Here is a 10667-nt window from a genome sequence, read left to right as displayed (position 1 = left end):
TAACGAGTCGCTAGGGAGGGAATATGATGGGATAGCAAAATTAGGGACCACTGCACAACAATATTCATGTAGTCCTTGACCATTACTACTCATGATAGAGGGGTATCATCTTGATGCCGGTCCCCATCACATTCCATGTTAACCCTCTTGAAGTTAACGTAAGTTGAATTACTAATTCCATGTTTTCCCACTTTTATGCTATAACATGTTTCTTTCTGGATGCGTGAACAGTTTTTTGTGTGATCATAAATATTTTCTCCCCAATACTTGTTCAGGTTTTGGTTAGTGAATTGATTGATTTCAGCAGGATACAAGGTATGCCATATCATTTCCCCTAAAAATGAATACTAAGCGAGCATCCCCTTGTAGCGGCCATCTAACTAAGCCCTAATACCACGAGTTCTCACACAGACGGAATTCAAGTAGTAGGTAGAAAGAAAAATTGTGAACGACCATCTTCCATTTTGATGCAAAGGATTGAACTCGGAGAAGGAAACAAGAATATAATACATGATATCTAAATTCTTTACAGCATACAGTTCTTTCCTCGGCAACAAATTTTTGGTCGAGAAAAAAAGAACATTTTACATCAAGTGGCAGAAGAAAAAACTTACTACTACAAGTCAGAATCCACAGGACAATGCCAGACCTGTAAAACTATGTCATCCAGAACAATGGCCGCGGCCCAAGAAAAGATAATTATGATCCAACTTTAATATTGAACGTATTTGGTGGAGCAGGGAACAAAATTTGCTGTGAAGGTTGTGGGAAGGCAGGAAGTCAACAGACCCAACACTCAAGAGAGTAAGTGAGGCCCATTATCGGCACCAGCTCGAGAGTTTTCCCAATTCCTACCCATTTGGACGTCACGCATAAAATTGGTCCTTGCTTTAGCATATGGAGCATCTCTCGCTGGAAACAGATTAGTCAGATAATACCACACAGATTAGTGAGATAAAAAACGATTATGTGGGTGTAATTTTTTGATGCACGCTTTCTTACCTGCCATCTGCTGTGTCCGGATGATATTTTGCCGCCGTTTCCAACAACAAATTGAACATATAAGAATGAGTAGAACCAATATAAGTACACCTACGGCAACGCCAATTTTAGCACCGACTGTCAGATGGGGACCACATTTCCGTAGTCCGGGTACTCCACAAAGACCTGCATTGGAAGTAAAGCTGTACATACTAGTGGTAAGTCTTCCGTTCTTTGATAACCAAAATTAATAGATGGGTTGCTGTAAATCAATTCAAATGAACGACAATGACATACTTGTAGCTAGCTCTATGAAGAAGTCGTCCTCCAAGTCCAGTGGGGACTTTTCCAGATAGGAAGTTGCTATTCAGATTTCTGCAACACCATGAATGAGATTAGGGGCTAATACCAAATACATTAATTCTAATCTTTCAGCATACCAGATAATTGGGAAATGTTCTTACAGTCTCCGCAGTGAAGTTAATAGTCCAAGGCTTTCCGGAATGGAGCCATTCAGTAGGTTGAATGAGAGATCTCTGCCCATCAATTCTATGTGGTTAATCACAACGAAGTTACAGGTAACGATAATTAAGATGTAATTTGTGCAGTTCATACACTGGCTACCAGAAATACGTAAGTGCTGATTACAATCACAAACATGAGTCCAGTCTCAAAGCAGGCACCCCTTTCAGTCTCTCACTGGTGGAATTTTGTATTTACAACAGTGGCACCTTATTTGAAACTGTATTAAGCAATTTGAGTACTGCACAAGAGAAACCAAATACACTTCTCCATTTCCCAAAAGAAAAAGAATGGAGCTGGAGTGCTAGACAATCTTTCAATCAAGAAGCCAGTAACGCGATATTACTTATTAACGATTGTAGGTCAACAGCATGCGAATATAATACACACTGTAGGTACTTCAGTAAAACACATAACTTGGATAATACCGTAAGATTTTTCAGCTCTTTAATCATCATAACTAAAACTTGAAGATGATAATAAACTGTACTTTCTGCTGAATCAGAAATAACCCTAGTATTAATATAATCTACAGTTCATATAATCAGCACCATATACAGTTAATTTACCGTGTTCTACATGCTTTACAACACCCTGTAACCAGTTCTTACTATAACCAAATTAAACATCACCATAAACACCATTGTAAAGAAGAACTAGGTAAATAACTTATTAGGTTTTGACCTGAACTTCTATTTCCTCAATGTTTACCACATGTCTCTCTAACCTTCCCATCAAGACTTAGAGAAACACTTCATGGCTACATAGGACTCACTAGCTTAAACTAAATCTGATTTGTTACGTAAACCATATAAAGCCAACAATACAACCTCAATGAACGTGACGTGATTGTCAAGGAAAATTAAATGCTTAAAGATGAAGTCTACTCACAATGTCTCCAGCGATGTTACTGTTCCAAGTGTGGATGGAATTCCCCCACAAATGCTGTTCCCACTAAAGTTTCTGCATATTTTCACAAATCAAGTTAACTATAAGAAAAACCGAGTTCCGGTAGTAAAAATGCAGCTATTCTAGCAAAGAAAGAGGGAATGACAATGAATCTTCTTCCACTCTGGTACAATAAGATGATCAAGAAAAATGATTTAGGCGCTTAGACCACCATTTAGATAACAACTAAAGTATCAAACGAAATAAAACAACTAATTGTCAGAAGTAAAGATGTAATTCCTACTCAAGAAGCTGGAAACAACATGCTATTAAAGACATACATGCTCTGTAGATGGTGCAGCTTGGCTATGTCTTTTGGAACGTAACCCCCCAGTCCTTGATTATCGAGATCCCTGAAATGAAGAAACAACATTATCAGTGAGCCCACTAGCATTTACGACACCAACTTTTCCTTTGTTAGATCAAGTAATAGTCTTAAGGGAATCGATCAGAAAAAGAAAAAAAAGTCTTAGGCAAAACAAAAGAATGACAGACACACTTATCAAATAAGATATCTTTGAGATTTTTATCCGACTAAATTGTCACTTTTTCCATAAACCACAAAACACTAAAACCTAATGAAAAGTATCTTTAAGATACTGAACAAGGTGGAGGTAAGCAATTACAGTCCATCTATGACCCATTTGAAGCGATGCGCGTCAAACAAGCAGTCCACTCCACTCCATGCATGCTGTTGAGGAACACATGGATCGCCATTCCATCCTAAACGCACAGGAAGGCCCATGGCTTTCTTTAATGACTGCAAAGCCTTAACTGTGAAACGAATAATGATATCAAATAAGTGATAGTTCATAAACATTTCGGTAGGAATTAATTAGAAAAGTGAAAGGAAAAGAAGAAGAAAAAGACAGTTAATGATAGCTGGGAGCAACAACTGCTTCCCAAGTGGAGCAATATCTATTTCTCGTTAAAGTAACAAAATAGAGAAGCAATGAAAAAAGCTGAAGCCAAATCATTCTTCGGAAATTGAGCACATCTGATTTTCACAGCTGGCACAATTTAATCTAGTAATTACACAAAAGAAGCAACAGTACACTATAGCTTCTCTGTGATATCATTTCACACAGACATTGCATCTTTACAACTTATGATGAGGGGTGGTTCTGGCTTTATCTTTAGGAATGAATTGAGCCACAGGACCAGCGTCCATAAATGATAGTCAGGATTTCCACCAAGCTATTCCTCCACTAATGTGACAATGTGCCACAGCATATTGCTCACATATAGATGATCCAAGGGATGTTTCTTAGAAGTATGACATCCACATCTTGTAGGTCAAAGGAACCATGTATTTGTAATACATAGGTAAGCTAAGCGCTGCTAGAGTGTACATAATTCTTTTGTCATTTCCGAATACGTTACCCTCATCATATAGGTTTCGAGACCATGTACGTACATATTACATAGATGCAGCATTCACATTTTATTTCTTCTAAATTCCAAATGTACACTCCTCTTTTAAACTCTCTATAGGCATTGCTGGGAGATTTCAAACAACTAAATTGTCCCAAAATTAATGTGAGTCCGACATTCTTACAAGTGCATATACGTTTTTACATAGAACACATCTGGCATTCAAGAAAAGCATTCAAAGCACTGGCAGGAGCCCTAGTTATTACAAAGCATGGATAAGGATTAGATGAAAACATAAAATGTAATGTGCAGGTTTGTGCCAACTATGATAGACTCGGTTTAAGGAGGAACAGGGAGAAGCATTGGAATTCGTACCTTCGTCTGTAAGAGTTCTGGACTCAGCACGAACAACCTCAAAAACCTCGATAGCATTGATAATGGCATGCTTTCCTTTCGTTGGATGCAATGTAATCGTTAAACTCCTCCCACTCACAACAACAGTCTTGTTCAACACAAGGGCAGTGAAAAGATCCCCACTCATTTTCGCAATGTCAACATCTTTAAACGCAACATCACCATTTATCAGTACATCAAACACCCTTTGCCCTACACCAGTAACTTGCTGATCAATCTCAGCAAAATGCAACCAAACCGAAAACTTTTTATTTGGCTCCACCTCTATAGTATAGGCCAAATCTGGCTGACTATCAGTGCTAATAAGTGCAAACTGATAAAGCTGTTCCGGATAATAATTCGGTCCTCCAGACACCTTTCTTATTTTCCTTTCCGTGGAAATATGTTTATCCCCGCCCTGACCAAACGTTTGAACACCAAACCAAAATCTATCACCTCCCCAATGATTCCCTTTGTAATCTTCATCAAAAGCAGGTTTCCCAGTACCCAATGTCAATCTTTGAGCAGTTCTCAAAATGGTACCTTGACCCCAATAAGGACCAAAAAAATAAGCTCTATTATCAATTTGAAGAATCTCAATAGAGAGAATAGCTGGATCTCCATGACCAGTACTATGAAAACAAACTTCCACAGACCCATCAGGTACAAACACCAACGCTTCAGCAAATGATTCATCCTCGACACTACTCCAACCAGATTTCAATGAATAAAATTGAGTTCCTTGTACAGAAACATCAAAAAGAGGTTCACTTTCAAGATTCAATCCTGAAACTAACGCAAAAAAGATCCTAACAGAGTAATGACCAAGCGGAACTCTATTAATTTTGTAACAGTTATTTGGACCATCAGCTAATGGAAAAAATCTTAGGGTTTTTAGTGGAGGAGAAATGTAACTTGTTGGTGTTGCATTATATGGTCTACCACCAGTATAAGCATAATCTCTATACCAAAATGTATATGTTGGTGGTGTATGAATATCGTTTCGAGCTCCGCAGCTGATTCGTATCGCATACGGTTCTATATGCATAAACAAATTTCGATCAATAACAATAAAACCTCAAGCAACTTCAACTGTAAACAAAAGTAGAACAAAGATCTTTAAAAAGCACAAGAATCTAGATATTTTAGTTCTAGATTTTTGCTTGTTACACTGTGTCTGTTATTAGACTTTGAGAAATGAAACAAGAAAATATAAAAATTTGAAGTACTTACCAGAAGAAGAAAGAGAGAGAGAAGATAGCAGGATAAGGAGGAAGAAGAAGAAGAAGAAGTGAGGGTAAGCCATGGTAGAGTTGAATCTGCTCATTTGTGTTGCTTATTTTGTACCTCAAAAACTTTCCCACTCTTGCTTTAATGGCTTCAACATGTGCAGGGAGGAGAGAGAAATGGAAGGAAATTTCAGTCTTAAGACTAAAATGAGATACAAGTTGAAGTAAGTGGAGAGAGTGTTAGTCTTTTTTTGTGTTAATTGACTAATTTTTAGTGCGGAAGTCTAAACCTTATAAAAATTATCAGTTAATTAGTTAGTTAATTTCGAGATAGATGTGCTTTTACTCTTTCGGAACCAAAACGCCGGGCACGCGCGTGCAAATAATGCAGTGAGCGTGGACAGAACACGCGACCTTGTGAACTTTGTAGCGAGATAAGACTCCAATCAATGTATTCTTCGATGGATGCAGGATACGGCCGGATTAAGGAAAACTATAAACTTACTGGGACTTCTAAATCTTTAAACTGCAAGGTTCCTGAGCCAGTGTGACGTGACCATTGTTTCTTTACAAATTGCTAATCGGATCACACAATTTTTTAGATTTTGGCCCGCCAACTTTTCATCCGAGATCAATTTGACTTTGGACAGGTAAGGGCGTTGGAAAAGAGGAAAAATATGTAAAGGAGGCATCATTGCGGGATGGACGGAAATGAACATCAAAGTCGAGATATCATGACTTGATGGGAGACTCAGGGTGTTACAAAGCGACGGAGGTGTGGGGAGGCCAGGGTGGGCTGCTTGCCAAATTTCCGTCGGGAAATTTAGGCGCAGGCCCAAAAAAAATAATATTTTCATTGTCAGACCCACAATTAATTTTTAGTTCCGTGACACCCATAATTATATGAAATTATTAAAAATATCTGCATAACGAGTTATGCATCAGGGGTATAATTGGCAACGCAACTTGGATATGACATATCTAAAAATCCGCGCCTTGGAATTTTACAAATTTTATATTGTTGGAAATCTTTTAAAGAGAGCTATGCAACGAGTACAAATAAGAATATCAAATTTTAGTTTTTCACGAAAAAATCGGAGGTGATCATCATTTTAGGCAAAAATTTCGAAAACTTAATACATAACCATTATGCAGCCACCAAAAAAGATGCATAACACATTCTGCAGACGCATAACAAATTATGCAACCATTTTCTCCAATGCATAACAAATTATGCATCTATAACAAGTTATGTAGCCATTGTATTAGTGCGTACATAAAAAATTGATGCATAAAAGATTGTATAACAATTTTCTCGATGCATAATGCATCATATTTTCGGATGCATAACAGGTTATGCATCCATTTTCGCCACTGCATAACATGTTATGCAGATATTATTGTAGGTGCATAACAAGTTATGCAGACTTTGTTTTTGTTGGTTTTAATAGTGACAAAAAAGTTGTTGCATAACGTGTTATGCAACCATTTTCTGGACTGCATAACAAGTTATGCAACAACTTTTGTAGATGCATAACAGGTTACGCAACTATTTTCGTAGCTACATAACAGATTATTCAACTATTATGACCAAACACCAACACCCATATAGCCGCATATGATAGAAAGTAGAACAATCAACCTCTAAAAAAAAATCTTTTCTCGGATCCGTATTAGCAGCTCTTCATCAGCAATATTAGAAACAATAATTGTTGTAGCCTCGGATTGAAGCCACAACTACTAATTTGGCACAATTATGTTCATCTACCTAAGTTCCTCGGCATCACTCCCACAGAAAGTACCAGTTCTAGTATGGTAAAGCCTTTGTTTCCGGACATTTGTGCATATATTTCTTCTCTTTTGATAGCTTAGGTAGTCTGACAGAGTGAAGCTCATATCCCAAAGAGAAAGAAAAACACCATCAGCATATAATTAGTAGTAGGGTGACAGGTCATTTTCCCATTGGATCTTCCAGATTTTGTTGCCTACATATTTAATCAAATGCATATATTCAATCTGTAAGAAGTCATTAGTACATTAAAGTTTGTATCAAATTTATGTTTCGGGGGCTATAAGGCATTGCATCATTAAGTGCTAGATTTAATAAAGAAGGAATGAGCTCTGGATTTGCCTATAAATTAACCAGAAAAGAAACAATTATAACATCTTTTATAGGTGAAAAAACATGATGAACTTGAAACAAAATGTCAACAAGTAAAATCTGCACTCTCACCTTTATATTTGTGTATAGAGAGCTTTTAACTTTTGCCGTAAAGAATAGCCGAAAAATAGAAATTACGCCGCATAATATGAAATGCAGCATGAGAAGCTAAAATGTATGTTTGGAGAACTTACACAAGAAATCTGATCGTTGTCTTAGCTGGATCAAATCAGCAGCCACTGTTGTCTCTATGAACGATCCAGAGCTCACCTAAAAAGGAATAAAACTGGCTGATTCAATGATGTAATAGCTGGTGTACTCCTTATAATATGTTAGATTTAGATTTTAGGCTCATAATTTTATTATGTTTTTACTGCACAGGGTATTCTGGATTGTTTCTTGAGTTGAACACTAAGAAGAAGCTTTGAAGCATTATCATCAAGAGGATTTGGGGCTGTTTATAGTGCTATTCCAGAAACAAATTGCACGACACACAAAGACCCTGATAAAACCTAAGGTTTACAGTATACACACAATTTTTTTAGTACAACTGAAACTTCACCAAAAAAACCTACTAAAAAGCTATGGGTTTGCTCGATTCGATCCGTAATCGAATCTAATCTGAAAATTTGATCTGAAAATTATGATATCTCTTTTAAAAACAAAAAATCGAAATTGCGATTTGGGAAAACTTACAAGAAGAGTGATGAGAATAACTTCCACGAACCAATGAATCCAAAAATCTTCAGTCCCTTCTCTCTACTCGCCTCTCGTAAACTAAAAAACCGATGAAAGAAAAGCAGATCTTCTCTTTTGTTTTCACTTGTATTTCTCTGCCACCTCACGAGAATGATAATTTCAGAAATATGGGTTTTGGAATAATGTTTACCCAAAAATTGGGGGCGCGCGTGAAATTCTCCGTCCGTGGGTTTCAAAGTGGAGAAAAACTGAAAAATGGATCTCCCTGTAATTTTCACATTTATTTCGGTTTGACCATTAAAAATACCCAACTAATGGTTTAGCGAGCCGCATACATTATCAGCTTCCAACTACGCAACTTTTATTCTATTAAAATTTGTCAAGACAGATTCAAACAGTATCTACTTCTTTATAACCTTGGTATTGTATTAAACTACTAATACTAATACGATATATATATATATATATCTACCAACCCATATTAGTAGTATAACTTAATGTATACGTATATAGAGAGAACATAAATGTCGAGAAAAGCATTTCATTCACTCGGTTTCTCACTTCTCAATCTTTACATCAAACTGGGTACAAAATATGTTTAAGGAAATACAAAATTGCCACGTGGGCTATAAGTGTCAAATTAAGGTTAATCCTTAAAGGCTAAGAAAACAGTTAACCTTATCTTAGGTTGATTTAACCAAAATGTAAAGTCTTGTAGAAACTGGATTGTTCTCGATGGTCGGATGGTGGGCCACCCGTACTGACGTGTATATATAACACTTCCCCTTGGACCACCATTCTAAGGACGTTGTCGCGTACGTTAATATCTTGTTGGTGAAAATCCAATAGGACAAAATATTGTCAAACAATTTAGTGTCTTGTCAAAACTTTATCAGAAAAATCCAACTAGGACCAAAAAAAAAAAACACTGGCGGCTTTAAAGTACCGGTGATGGTAGTCACGAGATTTCTTCGTTGTTGAAACAGCATCAGGAAAACCATTTAGGAAAAACCCTGAGCTTAGAGTGAAGTTGATCACCGCCATCAAATGCTTCCTTTGTCAAAATTGCGTCAGAAAAACCACTTGGGACAAAAACCTGGGCGCCGCATCTCAAGAACCTCTATGGATATGCATCTCGTTAGATGGTGATCACTGTTCTAAGATTGTTATCTCATTAAAAACCTCGTCAGGAAAACCCAGGAGGACAAAACCTGAATGTAAGAAAATATGAGTCCTCAGAACAATGATAAACCCGCAGATGTTGCCTCGTTAAAACCTTGTCTGGAAAAACCCAAAAGGGCGAAAACCAGGACGAAGGAAAAAGAGTACAACAATGCGAACTGCGGATGGCAGTGAACTCGCACGCCTCATTAAAACCTTGACAAGGAAAACCCAGTGGGACAAAACCTTGACGAAGAAAAAAGAGTACACGATGTAATGTCCAACATGCCCAATATGCATAGTCTTCTGTGTCTTTACTCCCATTGATGAGTATCCGTTTCAGTTGATCATTCTATTTGTTACAATTGCACACAGATCACGAGCCATCTTTTAATGTCTTCATCAGCTTCAGCTTCATTTAGTTGAGAAAGTCAATCTGATTTTCTTCTGTGCAATTTCTTAATGATCTTCTGGTTGTGCCATCCTTTTATTCTCCACTAGCTTTGTCTGAACAATCATATTCGATCGGAGGATAAACAAGCATCCTCTATTACCAGACTATTAGCTAGGAAAATATTTAGCTTCTTTTACAAACCTGCCAAAAAAATCAAAACTTAAACAGTATGATTAGCATTTCTATGTGGGAGACATTCTGCGATCTTTTATGTAAAAGATTCAGCTTAATGGTACCACGAAGATGAGGGGCAGCTTTCTTCGGACCAATGTCTCGATATTGGTGTTGCGTAGAACCAGGCTTATATGATTACTACCGACCCAATATCAGGTATCTATAGCATATTTCAGCTAATATACCATTTACACATCTTTTGTGTAATGCGAACCACAGAGTGACACATCTCCTTAGTTGAGATGTAAACCGATCAATCTTAATAGTAAGAGATCGCGTAGCTGTAATTGTGTGAGCTTGTCCATTAAACATGTTCAAACCTTTAAGGTTGACGAAATTAATGGACTTACATCTACAATGCTCAACTAACAGATTGTTTTACCGAGAATATCATCTCGAACTTCTGCTTTAAGCATTTTCGTGCTTTGGAGGACTCTTCAGGAGTTCCAATTAAATAGATGTTGCATAAACCAAATATAGTAAATGCATAACATTTGAGCATACAAGATGGTTCATACATTCCCTGATAAAATACACATTCACTTAGACGACTGATTAGTTTCGTGAATGC

The 10667-nt window shown here is 37.2% G+C and overlaps 1 protein-coding gene across 1 annotated transcript; it reads right to left on the bottom strand.

Annotated features, from left to right (window-relative positions):
• Positions 1–477: 477 nt before the first annotated feature.
• On the bottom strand, positions 478–5719 carry LOC113307662 (receptor-like protein 4). Its single transcript, XM_026556113.1, has 9 exons — positions 5452–5719; positions 4201–5256; positions 3078–3225; positions 2733–2804; positions 2395–2466; positions 1446–1517; positions 1279–1356; positions 1003–1184; positions 478–912 (listed from the first exon to the last, which is right to left on the bottom strand). The coding sequence occupies exons 1-9, from the start codon at positions 5543–5545 to the stop codon at positions 797–799; spliced, it is 1890 nt and encodes a 629-aa protein (XP_026411898.1). The 5' UTR covers positions 5546–5719; the 3' UTR covers positions 478–796.
• Between the last annotated feature and the right edge of the window lie 4948 nt (positions 5720–10667).

Source organism: Papaver somniferum, chromosome 1, assembly GCF_003573695.1.
Source record: "Papaver somniferum cultivar HN1 chromosome 1, ASM357369v1, whole genome shotgun sequence".
Classification (NCBI taxonomy): domain Eukaryota; kingdom Viridiplantae; phylum Streptophyta; class Magnoliopsida; order Ranunculales; family Papaveraceae; genus Papaver; species Papaver somniferum.
Note: the sequence above shows the minus strand (reverse complement) of the source record. Positions and strands in the feature narration are given on the sequence as shown.

What these genes read in the sequence shown, in the direction of transcription:
- LOC113307662 (XM_026556113.1), bottom strand. Translation starts at nt 5,545, where the DNA reads ATGAGCAGATTCAACTCTACCATGGCTTACCCTCACTTCTTCTTCTTC. An exon ending in CAGAACTCTTACAGACGAAG is followed by an intron (nt 3,226 to 4,200) that starts GTACGAATTCCA and finishes TTCGTTTCACAG; the next exon opens with TTAAGGCTTTGCAGTCATTA. An exon ending in CCGGACACAGCAGATGGCAG is followed by an intron (nt 913 to 1,002) that starts GTAAGAAAGCGT and finishes ATCTGTTTCCAG; the next exon opens with CGAGAGATGCTCCATATGCT.